General features: G+C 48.1%; 2 protein-coding genes across 19 annotated transcripts in view; both read left to right on the top strand.

Moving 5' to 3' along the window:
* Nucleotides 1–728: 728 nt before the first annotated feature.
* On the top strand, nucleotides 729–3,267 carry LOC101017171 (tubulin alpha chain; the record flags this gene model as incomplete). The annotated part of the gene is given in 17 exon segments (XM_031650175.1): nucleotides 729–774; nucleotides 777–790; nucleotides 1,087–1,175; nucleotides 1,177–1,261; nucleotides 1,263–1,298; nucleotides 1,301–1,393; nucleotides 1,395–1,589; nucleotides 1,591–1,620; nucleotides 1,623–1,652; nucleotides 1,655–1,716; nucleotides 1,718–1,783; nucleotides 1,785–1,818; nucleotides 1,820–1,858; nucleotides 1,860–1,964; nucleotides 1,966–1,995; nucleotides 1,997–2,127; nucleotides 3,156–3,267. Coding segments are annotated over 17 exon segments (1,197 nt in total), but the record flags the coding sequence as incomplete, so codon positions are not given.
* A 14,712-nt stretch (nucleotides 3,268–17,979) lies between these two features.
* LMBR1L (limb development membrane protein 1 like) overlaps nucleotides 17,980–20,109 on the top strand; it is a 13,673-nt gene continuing 11,543 nt past the window's right edge. For 4 of the 18 annotated variants that reach the window (XM_009180668.3, XM_021922297.2, XM_021922291.2 and 1 more), the window contains exon 1: nucleotides 17,980–18,396. In XM_009180668.3, the coding sequence (XP_009178932.1) occupies nucleotides 18,325–18,396 (72 nt within the window). In that variant the 5' untranslated portion in view covers nucleotides 17,980–18,324. Of the gene's footprint in view, nucleotides 18,397–18,446; nucleotides 18,910–20,109 lie in introns of those variants that run through there. The other 14 variants (XM_021922294.2, XM_021922293.2, XM_021922289.2 and 11 more) reach the window with 10 other exon arrangements.

Here is a 20,109-nt window from a genome sequence, read left to right as displayed (position 1 = left end):
AATTTGTTTTAAGATTACGTGAGTAGCCTAGGTAACACAGCCAGACCTCATCTCCACAAAAAAAGATGAAAAAATTAGCCAGACGTAGTGGCCTGTGCCTGTGGTCCCAGCTGCTCCAGAGGCTGGGGTCGGGGGATGACTCAAGCCCAGGAGGTTTAGGCTGCCTTGAGCCTAGACGGCATCACTGCACTCAAGCCTGGGTGACAGACCTTATCTCTAAAAAAATAAAGATTGCATGAGTATTTTGTTCCACCTGACAGCCACCAATAGATTAAATTGTGATATCTTTTTCCTTCCCACAGCGTGAGTGCATCTCCATCCACGTTGGCCAGGCTGGTGTCCAGATTGGCAATGCCTGCTGGGAGCTCTACTGCTCTGAACATGGCATCCAAGCAGCCTGATGGCCAGATGCCAAGCTGACAAGACCATCAGAGTGAGATGATCCCTTCAACACCTTCAGTGAGAGACTGGCTGGCAAGCATGTGCCCTGGGTCAGGTTTTAGACTTGGAACCCACGGTCAGCTGGTGAGCTGACCAGTAAACCCGGGCGGAGATAATTATACGCTGGGACAGGAGGTCTGTCCTGGGGCTCCACTGGTCACTCACCCACTCCCTCCGTCCTTCTCTCCCTCCTTCTCCAGATGAGCTCAGACTGAGACTCTAATACTGGGCTCTTCCACTTTTGAGTAGCTCCATCACAGGTATGATGCTGCCAATAACTATGCCTGAGGGCACTATGCACTATTGGTAAGGAGATCATTGACTTTGTGTTGGACTAATTCGTAAGCTGGTAAGCATAATATATAAATATAATTTAGTGCGCGTAGATGGAAAATGGCAGCAAGTTGGGTGCGGAGGACTGATATCATTCTTAAAACCACCAAATGTGAGCCAGATCAAGCCACTATGTCCATTGACTTCAAATCAGATAGTCCCCCAGGCTATGGATAGCTTCCAGGATATGTTTGTTTTCCCATTTTATGCTTATGTCGAATGAGATGTCCATAATCCAAGAATTCCAAATAGAAAATCTCCCAAGGAGAAACGTGTCCTGGCATTAAAATATTATTTTTTATTTCCCTACAGGCCGACCTTCAGTGCACCGGCCCTCAGGGGCTCTTGGTTTCCACAGCTTGGTGGGGAACTGGTCTGGGCTCCACCTCCCTGCCTGAACGCCTCTGCTGATTATGGCAAGAAGTCCAAGCTGAGCTCTCCATTTGCCTCCAGCCCCAGGCTCACAGCTGTAGCTGAGCCCTACAACCTCCATCCTCACCACCCACACCACCCCTGAGCACTCTTTGACTGTGCCTTCATGCAGGTGACAATGGTGCCATCTATGACATCTGGTCGTAGAAACCTCGGCATCGAAATTTCAACCCACACTAACCTTAACTACTTTTATTAGCCAGATTGTAGTCTCCATCACTGCTTCCCTGAGATTTGATGGAGCCCTGAATGTTGACCTGACAGAATTCCAGACTAACTCTGGTGCCTTACCTCAGATCCACTTCCTCTGGCTACATGCCCCCGTCATCCCAGCTGAGAAAGCCTACCATGAACAGCTTCTCTGCAGCAGAGAGATCACCAACCGCTTGCTTTGAGCCAGCCAACCAGATGGTGGTGAATGTGACCCTCGCCATGGTGCTGGCATGGCTTTGCTGCCTGTTGTACTGCAAGTGATGTGGTTCCCAAAGATGCCAATGCTGCTACTGCTACCCATCACATCAAGCAGCATCCAGTTTGTGGATTGGTGAGCCCCACCACTTGGCAAGGTTGGCATCAACTCAGCCTCCCACTGTGGTGCCTGGGTGAGACCTGGGCCATAGTACAGAGAGCTGTGTGCATGCTGAGCAACACCCACAGCCATTGCTGAGGCCTGGGCTCACGGACATAAGTTTGACTTGATGCATGCCAAGCGTGGCCTTTGGTTCACTGGGTATGTGTGAGGGATGGAGGAAGGCGAAGTTTTCAGAGGCCCGTGAAGACATGGCTGCCCCTTGAGAAGGAAGGATTTCATGAGGAGGCTGGTGGATTCCTAAGAAGGAGAGGTGAGGAAGAAGGAGAGGAATACTTCACTCATTCCTCTTGGCCCTGGGCAGCATGTCATGCCTCCCAGGATTTCAGCTTGTACTTAGCTTGGATATTGAAGCTTTCTATTAGATTGTTTTCACTTGGTGATCATGTCTTTTCCATGTGTACCTATAATATTTTTCCATCGTGTCTCAAAGTAAAGTCATTAACATCAAAAGCTTTGTTTCCTGTGTGTTTTCTAAAAGTGCCTTGGTTTTTGGATTCATCTATATTTGGAGTATAGAATCTGCAATTTGCTGGTGATGTCAGGGATCCTACTTCCTGTGCAGGCACCTCTAGGGAAAAGGAAGCTCAAGGGACTAGAAAGGCAGAAGCCCTAGATTCTCAGACTAGTTTACCACCTCATCCCTTGGTGTAGGGGGCGGGGAAACTGATGAAAGTCATTCTGCTAATCTAGAGCTCATTTAGCTCTTCAGAGTATGACTGGGTAGTTACTAATGAGTTATGTATGGGAAGTATACATTTTGAATATCTGCTAAGTTGCTGCTGTTTAAAGTGGCCTGCTAACCTTGTTAGTGTAAGAAATTTCAAAGTGATCTTTGGCTGGTGATGGTGGCTCATGCCTCTAATCCCAGCACGAGGATGAGGCAGGTAGATTACTTGAGCCCAGGCATTCAAGACCAGCCTGGGCAACATGATGAAACCCCGTCTACAAGAAAATACAAAAATTTGGGTGTGGTGGTGTGTGCCTATAATCCCAGCTACTTGTGAGGCTGACGAGGCTGTGGTGAGCTGTGATTGTACCACTGCACTCCAGCCTTGGTGATAGACCCTGTCTTGAGAAAAAGCAGTGACCTGGGAAAACATCTGACTAGGAATGTTTGAGGGTGGTGAAGTAAAGACAGTTTCCAGCCCTATTGTGATAGGAAAAAGTAGGACCAGAATTCATGGTGGTCAATAAAAGTCATGCTAAGAAAGAAGGCTAAACAATAAGCGATATGCATGGGTGGAAGAGGACTACATTACATGAGGATAAAGTGGCAACATTTGTAAAGGTTAGGATGAAAATGTATAGCATTTGGCATGGTTTACATCCTTTCAAATATTTTGGCTACATGTAACAGACTTGTAGGCACAGAGAATGTAAATAGAGGATTTAACCTAGGAGAAAATGTAGATTTCAAATCCGTAAAGTACAGGAAAATTGTGGCTGCTAAAGACCCTGATGGCTGCTAAAGACCAAGAAGACTGAAAGAATGCATGAGGCTTTTTTGAAAAAGCAAAGAGGCCAGGCACAGTGGTTCATACCTGTAATCCAAGCGCTTTGGGAGGCAGAGGCGGGCGGATTACCTGAGGTCAGGAGTTTGAGACCAGCCTGGCCAACATGGAGAAACCCCATCTCTACTAAAAATACAAAATTAGCTGGATGTGGTGGCTCACCCTTGTAATCCCAGCTACTCGGGAGACTGAGGCAGGAGAATTGCTTGAACCTGGGAGGAGGAGGTTACAGTGAGCCAAGATTGCGCCATTGCACTCCAGCCTGGGCAACAAAAGCAAAACTTCATCTCAAAAAAAAAAAAAAAAAAGGTAGGGAAGTCTACAATTTTCCCAGTTTTTTTTTTTTTTTAGCCCATAAATCCTACAAATTTACAAAATGTCAGCCTTCCCTATCTGTGGTTTCCATATCTAGATTTGACTAACTGGATTTAAAATACTTGGAAGCAACCGGCCCTGGTGGTTCATGCCTATAATACCAGCACTTTGGTCAAGGCAGGAGGATCACTTGAGCCCAGGAGTTTGAGACCAGCCTAGGCAACCTAGGGAGACCCTGTCATTACAAAACAAAAACCAAAACAAATTAGCCAGTGTAATTGTGCTGCTGCATTCCTGCCTGGGTGCCCGAGAAAGACCCTATCTCAAAATATATGTTTGGAAAAATGGATAGTTGTGTCTGAACTGAACATGTACTTGCCCCTTTTTTCTCTAAATGATATAGTATAACAATTATTTACATAGCATTCACATTGTATTAGGTATTATAAGTAATCTGGAAATGACTTAAAGTATACAGGAAGATGTGTGCAGGTTACATGCAAACACTAGAGCTCTCTATATAAGGAACTTGAGCATTCATGGATTTTGGTATACTCCAGGGATACTAAGGGATGACTGTAGCTCTCAGCTCCAAAGATAATCTGATTTGGCATGAACAATTCAGAGAAGAAGCTTTGGTGGGGAGCCTGCAGGCCTAGCATAGCAACACAAATGTAGCCATCACAGGCTCCAAGGGAAAGCAGACACCTTTATTTTTTATTTTTGTTTATTTATTTATTTATTTTTGAGACGGAGTCTCGCTCTGTTGCCAAGGCTGGAGTGCAGTGGCACAATCTCAGCTCACTGCAAGCTCCGCCTACCAGGTTCACGCCATTCTCCTGTCTCAGCCTCCCAAGTAGCTGGGACTACAGGCACCCGCCACCTCGCCTGGCTAATTTTTGTATTTTTAGTACAGACGGGGTTTCACCATGTTGGCCAGGCTGGTCTCGAACTCCTGACCTCGTGATCTGCCCACCTTGGCCTCCCAAAGTGCTGGGATTACAGGCATGAGCCACTGGGTGCTCCCAGCTGCAGACACCTTTAAAGAACTGAGAGGCCTGGGCACGGCAGCTCACGCCTGTAATCCTATCACTTTGGGAGCCCAAAGTAAGTGGATCACCTGAGGTCAGGAGATTGAGACCAGTGAGGCCAACATGGTGAAATCCCAACTCTACTAAAAATACAAAATTAGCTGGGCATGGTAGCCTGTGCCTGTAGTCCCAGCTACACCAGGGGCTGAGGCAGGAGAATCACTTGAACATGGGAGGTGGAGGTGACAGTGAGCCGATATTATGCCACGGCACTCCAGCCTGGGTGACAGAGTGAAACTCTCAAAAATATACACTAAAAAATTTTAAGCTGGGCACTGTGGTTCACTCCTGTAATCCCAGCACTTTGGGAGGCTGAAGCAGGCGGATCACCTGAGGTCAGCAGTTTGAGACCAACCAGGTCAACATGGGGAAACCCCATCTCTACTAAAAATACAAAAATTATCTGGGCGTGGTGGTGGGCACCTCTAATCCCAGCTACTTGGGAGGCTGAGACAGGAGAATTGCTTGAACCCGGGAGGTAGAGGTTGTGTGAGCCAAGATCATGCCATTGCACTGCAGCCTGGGTGACAAAAGTGAAACTCCACCTCAAAGGAAAAAAAAAATTAAAAAATTGTTTTATAAATGAAGATGACTAAAATTTTTTTTTTTTCTTGAGATGACGTCTCGTTCTATTGCCCAAGCTGAAGTGCAGTGGCTCAGTCTTGGCTCACTGGCAACCTCTGCCTCCTGGGTTCAAGGGATTCTCCTGCCTCAGCCTCCCGAGTAGCTGGGATTACAGGCGTGCACTACCATGCCCAGCTAATTTTTGTATTTTTAGTACAGACGGGGTTTCACCATGTTGGCCAAGCTGGTCTCAAACTCCTGACCTCAAATGATCCTCCCTCCTTGGCCTCCCAAACTGCTGGGATTACAAGGGTGAGCCACCACACCAGGCCAAGATGAATACTATTAATTATAAGTTAAGGCCTTGGATTAAATGATATATCATGTGTGGGCCATGGGGGAGGAGGTGGCTAGAATGAAATGCTCAGGCAGACAGGACATGTCATCAAGCCCTCCTTTAAAGTGCCCCTTTAAGGGGCACTGGAGTCGTCTTATCTATACCTCTGACCAGGCAGCAAGTACAGCACCTGGTAATGCCCATAGGAACCAAAAATAATGGTAATTTCTCTCTTAAGCCAGATTCTTTTTTTGTTTTTTTGTTTGTTTGTTTGTTTGTTTTTAGACAGTCTTGCCCTGTAGCCTGGGCTGGAGTGCAGTGATGCGATCTCGGCTCACTGCAACCTCCACCTCCTGGGTTCACGCCATTCTCCTGCCTCAGCCTCCCAAGTAGCTGGGACTATAGGTACCCGCCACCACACCTGGCTAATTTTTGGTATTTTTAGTAGAGATGGGGTTTCACTGTGTTAGTTAGGATAGTCTCGATCTCCTGACCTCGTGATCCACCCTCCTCGGCCTCCCAAAGTGCTGGGATTACAGGCGTGAGCCACCGTGCCCAGCCAGCCAGATTCTTTATTGTTCTACTCAATGTAAACTTTAAGCCCTAAGGTTTTGTAACACTCACTCTCTTTCAGGACCCAGGCTTCTTTATCAACTCTCAGGGAGGAGCCTAGGGAACAGAGACATTTGGTTAGCCTCTTGTTCTGTCACTAATCAGGACCTCTTAATCTTCTGGGACTATTTTCCCTTTCACACTATAGATTTCCATTCTGCCTTTCTCAGAAGGGGTAGCAAGTAGGGCTTTGGAGTTTGGAAGGACCTGTAAACTTAGAGATGTGCATCCAAGTTGGGAGATGAGGGGCAGTGTATACCAGGTCTTGACATGTCTGCTCAGCCATTCTCCAGAGCTACTACAGAAGCATAGGCCATTTATTCAGAAAGTAAGTATAACTTTTTTCTTCTTCTTCTTTTTTTAGAGATGAAGTCTAACTCTGACATTCAGTCTGGAGTACAGTGGTGAGATCTTGGCTCACTGCATCCTCCAACTCCCAGGTTCAAGTGATTCTCCTGCCTCAGCCTCCCAAGTAGCTGGGATTATAGGTGCCCACCACCACGCCTCAGCTAATTTTTTTGTATTTTTAGTACAGAAAGGGTTTCACCACGTTGGCCAGACTGGTCTCGAATTCCTGACCTCAGGTGATCTGCCTGCCTCGGCCTCCCAAAGTTCTGGGATTACAGGGATGAGCCACCATGCCCAGTCAATGAATATAAATTTTTAAAAGCCCAAGAAGGGTTTACTTAGAGATGAAAAGGATGATGACAATAACAACGATAACTAATCTTAACTACATAGACACCTTCTTTTTTTAACACCAGAATGCTTAAATGCCTTCACAACCTACTATTCATCCCCTCCGTGAGTTCACTGTTAAAATGAAAAAAGCCCAGTGCCTCATTTTAGAGATGACAGATTTAATTGGTAGGGAAGAAGGGGAGAGATACCACAGCCTTGTGTCCTGCCTTGTAGGACTAGAAGCCTTAAATATTGCCTGCCACAAGATCATTAGGACATGAGTCTTTCAGCCCTACCAAGGACCCGGGCTGTGATTTAGGGATGTGCTTAGACTAACAGGCTTGAGCAAGGGAGGAGGGAAGAGCATTTTATCTGGAGATGCCATATTCCCCTCCCAATCCCATCAAACTCCTGGAAAATTCCTTAATGCCCTGCAGATGGCACCACTGACAAGGAGTTCCATCCAGGAGAGCCAAGCTCAGATTTGTGAACTCTGCCCTTGTCATCTTGGACCTGTGCCAAAAAGATGACAAACAAGCCGGAAGTGACTGACCTGCCATCCCTAGCATTCACACACTTGTCGCTTTTTCTTCTGTCCATGACTGGAGGCAGCTGGGCCTCATGCTAGGCCGCTGTGAATCAGGAGGCTACAGAAAACACCACACCCAAGGAGTTTCTGGACCTCACCCCTTCCTCTAGGGTGCTTCCCTGAGGTAGGATGCGTATAGAAACATGGCCTTGGCCAGGCATGGTGGCTCACGCCTGTAATCCCAGCACTTCAGGAGGCCGAGGCGGGCGGATCACCTGAGGTCAGGAATTCAATACCAGCCTGGCCAATATGGTAAAACCCTGCCTTTACTAAAAATACGAAAATTAGCCAGGCATGGTGGCATGTGCCTATAATCCCAGCTACTTGGGAGGCTGAGACAGGAGAATCGCTTGAAACCAGGAGGCAGAAATTGCGGTGAACCCAGATCACGCCATTGCACTCCAGCCTGGGCAATAAGAGCGAAACTCCATCTCAAAAAACAAAACAAAACAAAACAAAACATGGCCTTGGGCCAGGCGTGGTGGCTAATGCCTATAATCTCAGCACTTTTGGGAGGCCAAGGAGGGTGGATCACTTGAAGTCAGAAGTTCGAGACCAGCCTGGCCAACGTGGTGAAACCCCGTCTCTACTAAAAATACAAAAATTAGCCAGGCATGGTAGCAGGTGCCTGTAATCACAGCTACTCAGGAGGCTGAGGCCGGAGAATTGCTTGAACCTGGGAGGTGGGGGTTGCAGTGAGCTGAGTTAGTGTTCCTACAGTCCAGCCTAGACAACAGAGTGAGACTCCGTCTCAAAAAAAAAAAAAGAAAACAAAACAAAATGCCTTAGGATCAACATGCAGTAAGGGAGGAGCATGTTGTCACATTAATCTAAACTCAATATTGATACAAAGTCAATAACCACCTGACAATGTGGGCATCATCATGTAGACACTGATGTCATTGTGTTGCTAAGGCTAGCTTCCACCTCTCTGCTATCTGGTTCATAAGCCAAAACGAATACCCAAATGCTCTACCCCACCCACTCCCAACTGACAGCCTGCTGTATGTTATCATGCCCAACTAGACAGAATCAAGCTCATCACCTCATTCATGCCTGAGCCTTTAAACATACACTTTCCTCTGCCTGTGGTACCTTCTATTGCCATGAGAGCCCCCAACACCTTTGTCCAGTTAATGCATATTCTCCTTTCAATGAAGTCATTTCTTCAAGGACTTGGAGACTAGGTCAGAATAGGCCATATTTTCTAGTATATATTTTCATAGAACCTCTACTTTTCTCACATTTGTAATATTTTGTAAATATATATTTGTGTGATTAATTCATATATTTCTTCCCTACCAGAGTTTTTTTTTTTTTGTTTTTTGTTTTTTTGGAGACAGGGCCTAGCTCTTGTGTCCAGACTGGAGTGCAGTGATTCGATCTCGGCTCACTGCTGCCTTGACCTCCTGGACTCAAGGGATCCTTCCAGCTCAGCTTCTTGGGTAGCTGGGACTACAGGCACCCACCATCACCCCTGGTTAATTTTTAAATTTTTTGTAGAGATTGAGTCTCACCATGTTGTCCAAGCTGGTCTCAAAATTCTGAGCTCAAGCAATCCTTTTCTGCTTTGGACTCTTTTTTTTTTTTTTTTTTTTTTTTGAGACGGAATTTTGCTCTTGTTGCCTAGACTAGAATGCAATGGCGTGATCTTGGCTCACCACAACCTCCGCCTCCCGGGTTCAAGCAATTCTCCTGCCTCAGCCTTCCGAGTAGCTAGCATTACAGGCATGCGCCACGACGCCCAGCTAATTTTGTATTTTTAGTAGAGATGGGGTTTCTCCATGTTGGTCAGGCTGGTCTCGAACCCCTGACCTCAGGTGATCTGCCCACCTCGGCCTCCCAAAGTGCTGGGATTACAGGCGTGAGTCACTGTGCCCAGCCTCTACCAGATTAAAAAAAAAAAAAAAAAATACATTAGGTAAATGCTCCACAGTTTTGTTTGTCTTTGTTTTTTAAGATTAGTCAAATGGGCCAGGCACAATGGCTTAGACTTGTAGTACCAGCACTTTGGGAGGCCAAGGAAGGAAGATCACTTGAGACCAGGAGTTCGAGACCAACCTGGGCAACTAGTGAAATCCTGTCTCTAAAAAAAATTTAAAAATTAGCAAACTATCGCAAGAAAAGAAAACCAGACACGGCATGCTCTCACTCATAGGTGGGAATTGAGCAATGAGAACATCTGGACACGGGAAGGGGAACATCACACACTGGGACCTGTTGAGGAGTGGGTGAAGGGGTGAGGGATAGTATTAGGAGATATTCCTAACATAAATGACGAGTTAATGGGTGCAACACACCAACATGGCACATGTATACATATGTAACAAACCTGCACGTTGTGCACATGTACCCTAGAACTTAAAGTATACTAAAAAAAAATTAAAAATTAGCCTCGTGTGATGGTGCATGCCTTTGGTCCCAGCTGCCTGGGAGGCTGAGGTAGGAGGATCAATTGTGCCCGAGAGGTTGAGGATGCAGTGAGCTGAGATTGCTTCTTTGCACTCCAGCCTAGATGCTAGACCAAGACCCCAAGACCCTGTCTCAAAAAAAAAAAAAAAAAAATCTGAACAAAAAACAAACAAAAAAACATTTTTAACTCTGAAAGCTAGAGATGACTATCCATCTACTTCCTCCCCACTTTCAGACCAAGCCCAGGACCAAAGTTCTAAGGGGCTTCAGGCAGAGAGTAAAAGGTGGATAGAGACATAAAATGGAGGTGGATAGGAAGGTTTCTTCTGTGTTCTAAAGATTCTTCATCGTAGTGGCTCACTTCTGTAATCCCAGCACTTTGGGACGTTGAGGTGCGAGGATCACTTGAGGTCAGGAGTTCAAGACCAACCTGGTCAACATGGTGAAACCCTGTTTCTACTGATAATACAAAAATTAGTCAGGAGCGGTGGCATACCCCTGTAGTCCTAACTCCTCAGGAGGCTGAAGCAGAAGAATTGCTTAAACCCAGGAGGTTGAGGCTGTAGTGAGCTGAGATCGTGCCACTGCCCTCTAGCCTGTGTGTGGAGTGAGACTCCATTTCAATAAAATAAAATAATAAAGCTTCTTCATCAAGAAGATGTCTCAAAACAAACCAAAAAAAGATCCCTCAGCCTCTCTGGCCCTAGCATCTCATGATACTGGCATGTAGAAACTTCTGCTGCCTCACTATGACTAAATCAATGTGTACCACGAGCTGGGTTGTGACCCAGCTGACAGGATAGGCTGTCAACCTAATATTCCTTCTATATAACAGTGCTCAAAGCTAGGCAGGTGAATATTCCCACCATCCTCTTCACTGATCACCCGGTGTAATCTTTTTGTTGTTGTTGATTTTTTTGTTATTGTCTTTTGTTTTGTTTTGTTTTGAGACAGAGTCTTGCACTGTTGCCCAGGCTCCCAGGCTGGAATGCAGTAGCACAATCTGGGCTCACTGCAGCCTCCGCCTCCTGGGTTCAATCAATTCTCCCACTTCAGTCTTCCAAATCAGTCTCCCAAGTAGCTGGGACTACAGGCATACTACAATGTCCAGTTAATTTTTGTATTTTTTGTAGAGACAGAGTTTTGCCATGTTGCCAGGCTGGTCTCCAACTCCTGAGCTGAGGCAATCCACCCACTTTGGCTTCCCAAAGTGCTGAGATTACGGGTGTGAGCCACTGCATGTGGCCTGTGTAATCTCTTATCCAGTCTAGGCTTCAAGAGGAACATAGACAATGGAGTTTTCTCCAAGGGGTGAGGAGAGTGGTAAGGAGTATTAGGCATAGTACATCTTCAGTTTACAAAGATGACGGGATTAAGAGATTAAAGACAGGCATAGGAAATTATAAGAGTATTGATTGGGGAAGTGATAAATGTCCATGAAATCTTCACAATTTATGTTCTTCTGTCACAGCTTCAGCAGGTCCCTCTGTTTGGGGTCCCTGACTTCCCACAACAACTGAGGATGGTTAGCTTAGAAAAGAGAAACCCAATGAAGGGCTGTGGTCTAGAAATGGCAGTAGATTCATTCCTCAAAACCCCAGAGGGCACAGCAAATGATGGGGAAGAAGACTGCAGTTCACTTTCTAAAAATTAGCCAGCACCAGCAATGAACCAGTATGCCATCTATTCAGCAGACAGTGGTCCCCAATCTTTTTGGTACCAGGGGCAGTTTTTTTTTTTTTGGCGAGTCGCTCTGTCGCCCAGGCTGGAGTGCAGTGGTGATCTCGGCTCGTGCAAGCTCCACCTCCGGGTTCCTCCTGCCTCCAGCCTCCCGAGTAGCTGGGACTGCAGGCACCCGCCACCGCCCGGCTAATTTTTGTATTTTAGTAGAGGCGGGGTTTCACTGTGTTAGCCGGATGACCCAACCTATAACCACAGTTCACAGCTACTATGAGAATCTAATGCCGCTGCTGATCTCACAGGAGGTGGAGCTCAGGCAGTAATGCTTGCTTGCCCACCACTCACCTCCTACAGTGTGGGCCGATTCCTAACAGGCCATGGTCTGCACCCAGCAGTTGAGAACCCCTGGTCTATGTCATGTAGCACATACAGGTAGACCTGATAACTTCTTTTTTTTTTTTTTTTGAGATGGAGTCTCGCTCTGTTGCCCAGGCTGGAGTGCAGTGGCGCGATCTCGGTTCACTGCAAGCTCCGCCTCCTGGGTTTACGCCATTCTCCTGCCTCAGCCTCCTGAGTAGCTGGGACTATAGGCACCCGCCACCACGCCCAGCTAATTTTTTTTTTTTTTTGTATTTTTAGTAGAGACGGAGTTTCACCGTGTTAGCCAGGATGGTGTCGATCTCCTGACCTTGTGATCCACCTGCCTCGGCCTCCCAAAGTGCTAAGATTACAGGCGTGAGCCACCGCACCCGGCCAGATAACTTCTAATATAACTCTCCATTCCCAGAGTCTATAATTTCACAAATTTTTTCCTGCTGTCTCAAGCCAATCTTTCATTATAATTCTTCTCTCAAATATTTTTGGAGAGGTCAGATAGGTAGGGAGGAAGAATTAGAACTGAATCCCTCAAAGCATGTTTCTTTTCTTTTCTTTCTTTCTTTGAGATGGAGTTTCACTCTTGTTGCCCAGGCAGGAGTGCGATGGCATGATCTCGGCTCACCGCAACCTCCGCCTCCTGGGTTAAAGTGATTCTCCTGCCTCAGCCTCCTAAGTAACTGGGATTACAGGCATGTGCCACCACACCTGGTGAATTTTGTATTTTTAGTGGAGACAGGGTTTCTCCATTTTGGTGAGGCTGGTCTTGAACTCCCGACCTCAGGTGATCCACCCACCTGGGCCTTCCAAAGCGCTGGGATTACAGGTGTGAGCCACCGCACCCGGCCAGCATGTTTCTAAAATTCTTCTCCTCCTAACTCCCAACGACAACATCAAAAAGTTCTCAGATGCAAGAAGGACTTGCTTAGGAAATTCCTGGTTTTCTGGTTTCCTGGCACTCTAGACAAGAGGGAAATTCCAAAATTTCTAGAAATTTGTCCTATTTTGACCAGAGAAAAGAAAAAAGTTATGGTTCAGAGTCAGATGAGCTCTGGCAGGGTGCGGTGGCTCATGCCTGTAATCCCAGCACCTTGGGAGGCTGAGGCAGGTGGATTACCTGAGGTCAGGAGTTGGAGACCAGCCTGACCAACATGGTGAAACCCCGACTCTACCAAAAATACAAAAATTAGCTGGGCATGGCTGGGCGCGGTGGCTCACGCCTATAATCCCAGCACTTTGGGAGGTCGAGATGGGCGGATCACAAGGTCAGGAGATCGAGGCCATCCTGGCTAACATGGTGAAACCCCATCTCTACTGAAAATACAAAAAATTAGCTGGGCGTGGTGGTGGGCGCCTGTAGTCCCAGCTATTTGGGAGGCTGAGGCAGGAGAATGGCATGAACCTGCGGGGTGGAGCTTGCAGTGAGCTGAGATTGCGCCACTGCACTCCAGCCTGGGAGAGAGAGCAAGACTCCGTCTCAAAAAAAAAAAAAAAAAAATTAGCTGGGCATGGTGGTGGGCACCTGTAATCCCAGTTACTCGGGAGGCTGAGGCAGGAGAATTGCTTGAACCCGGGTGGTGGAGGTTACAAGAGATCGAGCCACTGCACTCTAGCCTAGGTGACAGAGGAAAAAAAAAAAAAAGAGTTAGCTAAATAGCTAAATAAGCTCTTTCCAAAGACCCAGAAAGTCCTGGGAACAAAATCACCCTATCACCCTGAAAGTAGTCTTAGATTAGGCAGGAAGTTTTCTTTCTTCTTTCTTTTCTTTTCTTTCCTTTTTTTTTTTTTTTTTTTTTTTTTACAAAATAAAAACAGGGTTTCACTCTGTCGCCCAGGCTGAAATGCAGTAGTGCCATGATAGCTCACTGTAGCCTCGATTTCCTGCGCTCAAGTGATTCTCCTGCTTCAGCCTCCTGAGTATCTTAGAACTACGGGGACATGCCACCACGTCTTGCTAATTTCATAAATTTTTTGTAGAGATAGGGTCGTCATGTGTTACCCAGGCTGGTCTTTTTTTTTTTTTTTTTTTTTTGAGACGGAGTTTAGCTCCCAGGTTGGAGTGCAATGGCACGATCTTGGCTCACGGCAAGCTTTGCCTCCTGGGTTGAAGCGATTCTCCTGCCTCAGCCTCCCGAGTAGCTGGGATTACAGGCATGCACCACCACGACCGTCTAATAACGTATTTTTAGTAGAGACGGGGTTCCTCCACGTTGGTCAGGCTGATCTCAAACTGCCGACCTCAGGCGATCCACCTGCCTCAGCCTCCCAAAGTACTGGGATTACCTATGTGAACCACCGCGCCCGGCCCTGTTTAAGTGTTTACTACAAGAACTGCACTGGGTTAAGTTTTGGGGAAGAAAAGAATGGGGTCAATCAGAAGCCAAATATGGCCGGGCGTGGTTGCTCACGCCTGTAATCCCAACACTTTGGGAGGCCGAGGCGCGCAGATCACAAGGTCAGGAGATTGAGACCATCCTGGCTAACACCGTGAAACCCCGTCTCTACTAAAAACACAAAAAATTAGCCAGGCGTGGTGGCGGGCACCTGTAGTCCCAGCTACTCGGGAGTCTGAGGCAGGAGAATGGCGTAAATCCGGGAGGCGGAGTTTGCAGTGAACCGAGATCGCGCCACTGCACTCCAGCCTGGGCGACAGAGCGAGAGTCCGTGTCTCAAAAAAAAAAAAAGGCAAATATGGGCCTGGCGCGGTGGCTCATGCTTGTAATCACAGCACGTTGGGAGGCGGAGACGGGCAGATCACCTGAGGTCAGGAGTTGGAGACCAGCCAGACCAACATGGAGAAACCCCATCTCTACTAAAAATACAAAATTAGCCAGTCATGGTGGCTCGCCTGTAATCCTAGCTACTCTGGGAGGCTGAGGCAAGAGAATCGCTTGAACCCGGGAGGCGGAGGTTGCCGTGAGCCAAGATCGCGCCATTGCACTCCTGCCTGGGCAACAAGAGCGAAACTCCATCTCAAAAAAAAAAAAAAAGGCCAAATATGTGTTTCTAATTCTTGAAGAGGAGAAGACAGGAGGAAAAGAGGAAAGACATAAATGAAGGTAAAGTTAAACAATACAAAATATTTAAATAACAACAACTCAAGAGGACAAATATTATGAAACAATGCATATATGGACAATTTTTTGTTTTTTAGAGACAGAGTTTCATTCTTGTTGCCCAGGCTACAGTGCAATGGTATGATCTCAGCTCACCGCAACCTCCAATTCGTGGGTTCCAGTGATTCTCCTGCTTCAGCCTCCCAAGTAGCTGGGATTACAGTCATGCACCACCATGCCTAGCTAATTTTGTATTTTTAGTAGAGACGAGTTTCTCCATGTTGGTCAGGCTAGTCTCGAACTCCCGACCTCAGGTGATTCGCCAGTCTCGGCCTTCCAAAGTGCTTTGATCACAGGCGTGAGCCACCACACCCAGTCTTTTTTTGTTTTTTGAGATGGAGTTTCGATCTTGTCGCCCAGGTGGGAGTGCAATGGCAGATCTCAGCTCGCTGCAGCCTCCTCCCGTGTTCAAACAATTCTCCTGTCTCAGCCTCCTGAGTAGCTGGGATTACAGGTGCCCACCACCATGCCCAGCTAATTTTTTTTTTTTTTTTTGAGACGGAGTCTCGCTCTGTTGTCCGGGCTGGAGTGCAGTGGCGGGATCTCAGCTCACTGCAAGCTCCGCCTCCCGGGTTTACGCCATTCTCCTGCCTCAGCCTCCCGAGTAGCTGGGACTACAGGCGCCCGCCACCTCGCCCAGCTAGTTTTTTTTGTATTTTTTAGTAGAGATGGGGTTTCACCGTGTTAGCCAGGATGGTCTCGATCTCCTGACCTCGTGATCTGCCCGTCTCGGCCTCCCAAAGTGCTGGGATTACAGGCTTGAGCCACCGCGCCCGGCCTGCCCAGCTAATTTTTGTATTTTTTAGTAGAGAGGGGGTTTCACACATGTTGGCCAGGGTGGTCCTGAACTCCTGACTGTTGGGAACAGGCCCCCCAAAACCTGGCCATAAACTGGCCCCAAAACTGGCCATAAACAAAATCTCTGCAGCACTGTGACACGTTCATGATGGCCATAACGCCCACCCTGGAAGGTTATGGGTTAAGTGGAATGAGGGCAAGGAACATCTGGCCCACCCAGGGCGGAAAACCGCTTAAAGGCGTTCTTAAATTACAAACAATAGCATGAGTGATCTGTGCCTTAAGAACATGCTCCTGCTGCAGATAACTAGCCCAACTCATCCCTTTATTTTGGCCCATCCCTTTGTTTCCCATAAGGGATACTTCTAGTTAATCTAATATCTATAGAAACAATGCTAATGACTGACTTGCTGTTAATAAATACATGGGTAAATCTCTTTTGGGGGCTCTCAGCTCTCCAGGCTGTGAGACCCCTGATTTCCCACTTCACACCTCTATGTTTCTCTGTGTGTGTGTGTCTTTATTTCCTGTAGTGCCGCTGGATTAGGGTCTCCCTGATCGAGCTGGTCTTGCCACCTGACTTCAGGTAATCCACCTGTCTCGGCCTCCCAAAGTGCTGGGCTTACAGGCGTGAGCCACTGCGCCCAGCCTCATGGCCAATTTTTAACTGCCCACTGAACTATGCAGCTGGATGTTGCTTTAAGAATTTAGAGGAGGTCAGGGCTGTTGGCTCACGCCTGTAATCCCTGTACATTGGGAGGTCAAGGCAGGCCGACAGCTTGAGTCCAGAGTTCAAGACCAGTCTGAGCAACATGGCAGAATCAGCTAAGTGTGCTGGTGCCCGCCTGTGATCCCAGCTGCTCAAGAGGCTGAGATGGGAAGATCACTTGAGCCTGAGAGTTGGAGACTGCAGTGAGCCGTAATCGCACCACTGCACACCAGTCTGGGCGACAGAGTGAGACCCTGTGTCAAAAATAAATAACTTAAAAAAAAAAACTCCCTTCATCTAAATCCTGTCTACTTCCAAGACTCAACTACACACACATACACACACACACACACAAAATCTTGGCCGGAGGCGACGGCTCACGCCTGTAATCCCAACACTTTGGGATGCTGAGGCGGGCGCATCAACTGAGGTTGGGAGTTCAAGACCAGCCTGACCAACACGGAGAAACCACGTCTCTACTAAAAATACAAAATTAGCCGGCGTGGTGGCGCATGCCTGTAATCCAGTTATTCGGGAGGTTGAGGAAGGAGAATCGCTTGAACCCGGGAGGCAGAGGTTGCAGTGAGCCGAAATCACACCATTGCACTGCAGCCTGGGCAATAAGAGGGAAACGCCGTCTCAAAAATAAATAAATAAATAAATAAATAAAAGTTGAATCACAACATCTTCCTCTGAAAGGTTGTAGTGATGTTTAAAATGAGATAATAGGCTGGGTGGGTCACGCCTTGTAATCCGAGCACTTTGGGAGTCCCAGAACTTTGAGGGTAGGAGTTCGAGATCAGCCTGGGTAACATGGCTGAGATAACGACTATACAGTGAATGGCACATAGTAAGTGGTTAGCTAATGTTTAACTCAGCCCCACTCTTCAATGATCCTTGTGGGCATTTCTTCACAAAGTTGCAGGGTATTTCTGTAGTCCTCTCTCCAGTATTTTTCAGTATTTGTTCCAGCACACACCAGGCCTTCCACAAAAATGAATGAGTGAAAACCCCTGGCGGCGGGAAACCGGGGTGGGGGTGTGGGGAGGGGCACCCCAACACAAACACACAGAAAAATGCTACTGCAGAACATCGGTTACTGGGCAGAGGTACCTTTCAGAACCCCTAGGGTGCCCTCACATCCTGCCTGGCTGGCCTGATTCAAATGGTTCATTTAACCAAGGTCAAACTAAAATCTTGGCTGCTACTAAAATCCAGGAACCGTCACTTTTCCCAGATGAGAGAGACAGTTGCTCAATTAGAATCAGCAGCGGTAGGCCCAAAAGATCCCGCCTCCTCCACAGGGCGAACCTATCACCGCTCCTCCAGCGATGAGCGGCAGCTCTCTAGGAGCCAATGAGTTCCTCCCCATGGAAGGAACCCGCCCACCCCTTGTGTCGTCACCAGATCTCTTAAAAAGATGGAACCTCAGCGGCCCTTCCTCGTAGCGAGCCTAGTGGCGGGTGTTTGCGTTGAAACGTGAGCGCGACCCGACCTTAAAGGGGAGGGAGCAAAGGAAGGACAGAGCCCTTTAAAACGAGGCGGGTGGTGCCTGCCCCTTTAAGGGTGGGGCGTCCGGACGACTGTATCTGAGCCCCAGACTGCCCCGAGTTTCTGTTGCAGGCTGCGAGGAAAGGCTCCCAGACTGGGTCCGGGTGCTCGGCGGCGGCGGCTTCCTCCCCGCTTGTCCTCCCCGGGCCCGGAGGCACCCCAGCTCCAGTCATGCTGAGCAGAGTATGGAAGCACCTGACTACGAAGTGCTATCCGTGCGAGAACAGCTATTCCACGAGAGGATCCGCGAGTGCATTGTGAGTGCGGGGCCCCGGCGGGGAGAAGCGGGGGTTGCGGGAGAGGGGTAGGTTGGGGTCCGAGCCCACCTGGTCTCAGAGCGCCGTCAAACCATGCCTGGGCCAGCGGCGGGCGACGGAGGCCTCCGTCCTAGCAGAAGGGCGGGTGCCCGGCTAGCGATCCCCTAGATGGGATCAGCTGGGTCCCTGAGCGGTAAACAAAGGCCGTCGTTTCCGTTCCTCCCCAACACGCCCCTCCCTGCCCCTCCCTCCTACCCCTCACCCAGCGCGTCTGAGAGCCTGCGGAGTCCGCCTTAGTCTGATAATCGGGGAAGGATGGGTTTGCTTCTCAAACTGGGTTGGATGAAGGGGAGAAATCGTCACTCTGAGCTTGATTCCAGAAAAGAGGGGAGGTGTAGGGATGGCAGACGGGAGGAACCTGGGGACTTGGTGGGTCATCTCCTGCTTTGGAAGAAAGGAGTCTTACTAGGGTGGATCCTAATATGTAGAGATGAGGAACAACCAAGTATCCAGGTATTCCCCCGTCTTTCTTCTTTCTCATTAGTGTGTGTTTGAAACCCTGCAAGGCTGGGTTCCCAGTCTCTCAGCCATTCCGGGGTTTCCCCAGTAAGTCGTCCTCCCAGGGCTTCAGAGGGTACCTGGCTGCTGTTCCTTAGGCCATCCCTGCCACTTAGAGCGACAGCTGAACCTGCCGCAGAGAAGTGGACTCCTCAATTCTGGGGTAGGGGTACCCAGTGTAGCTTAGGGAGTCATATCTTCTTCAGCCTTGCTTCGAATTCTCACCTCTCTCCTTTCTCCTCTGTTTCCTTCCCCAGAGCTCCCCAGGGCAACCGTCACCTCCAAATAGTAAATGGAAAGGGAATGGTTTGGGAAAACAGAAAGAAATGTTAGTAAGTGGGGGAACCCAGTGTTGGGGTCATTCCCTTCATTTTTCTCAGGCTGGGCTCTAGCCAGCCCTGGGCAGCCTATTGGAGGTAGGGTAAATTGAGCCAGGACATAATTAGGTCTGCTCTTATCTGTGAGGACAGAAAAGTATATTAGTCTGAGTGTGCAACTCCAGTAGAAGTTTGCTTTCGGCAAGCGTTCCTTGTGTGTTTCTTGGTGGACAGTCCACATGGTGGGTTGGGCATATTGCAGAGGCACAGCCAGGTCTTGAGACAGTGTCAGACAGGAGGCTCACATTCCTAGAGAACAGGGAGGGATGAGACCTTGGACAGAAGCAGCCTCCTGGATGTCTCCCCCATCCTTTAGTCCCATGAGCTGAGAACATCAGTGCTGGCTAAGGGTAGCCTGAAGATTTATGGTGCCTCCCCCACCTGGCTCTCATCCAGGGGCTGGAGCGCAACCTAGCCTCTTGGAACTGCGTGGAACTCCAGCCTGACCTTTTGAGCCCTCCCACCTTCCTGGCTATTATGCAAGCCCAGGGCAGAACATAGGCTATAAAAATCTTGCAGCTGCAATCTGAGTGGCTCCTTCTCTTCTGCTTCCCTAATGTCAAAAGCTATGACTTTGTTCTGGATCGATGGCTCTCCTGCGTCCCTGTGGATTCTTCCCTCCTTGTATAGGTAGCTGTATGTGTATTCCCTGTGGGGTCAGCCCTTTCTGGAGACTGGAAGACCCATGAGACTGATCCTGTCTTCTTGGCATATCTCAAACACAATAACTTCTTTTCTTGATACTCTCTGGCCTTTTTTTTTTTTTTTTTTTTGAGAC

The sequence above is a fragment of the Papio anubis genome, chromosome 9, assembly GCF_008728515.1.
Source record: "Papio anubis isolate 15944 chromosome 9, Panubis1.0, whole genome shotgun sequence".
In the NCBI taxonomy this organism is placed as follows: Eukaryota; Metazoa; Chordata; class Mammalia; order Primates; family Cercopithecidae; genus Papio; species Papio anubis.
This window is presented reverse-complemented; position numbering and strand designations above follow the sequence as displayed.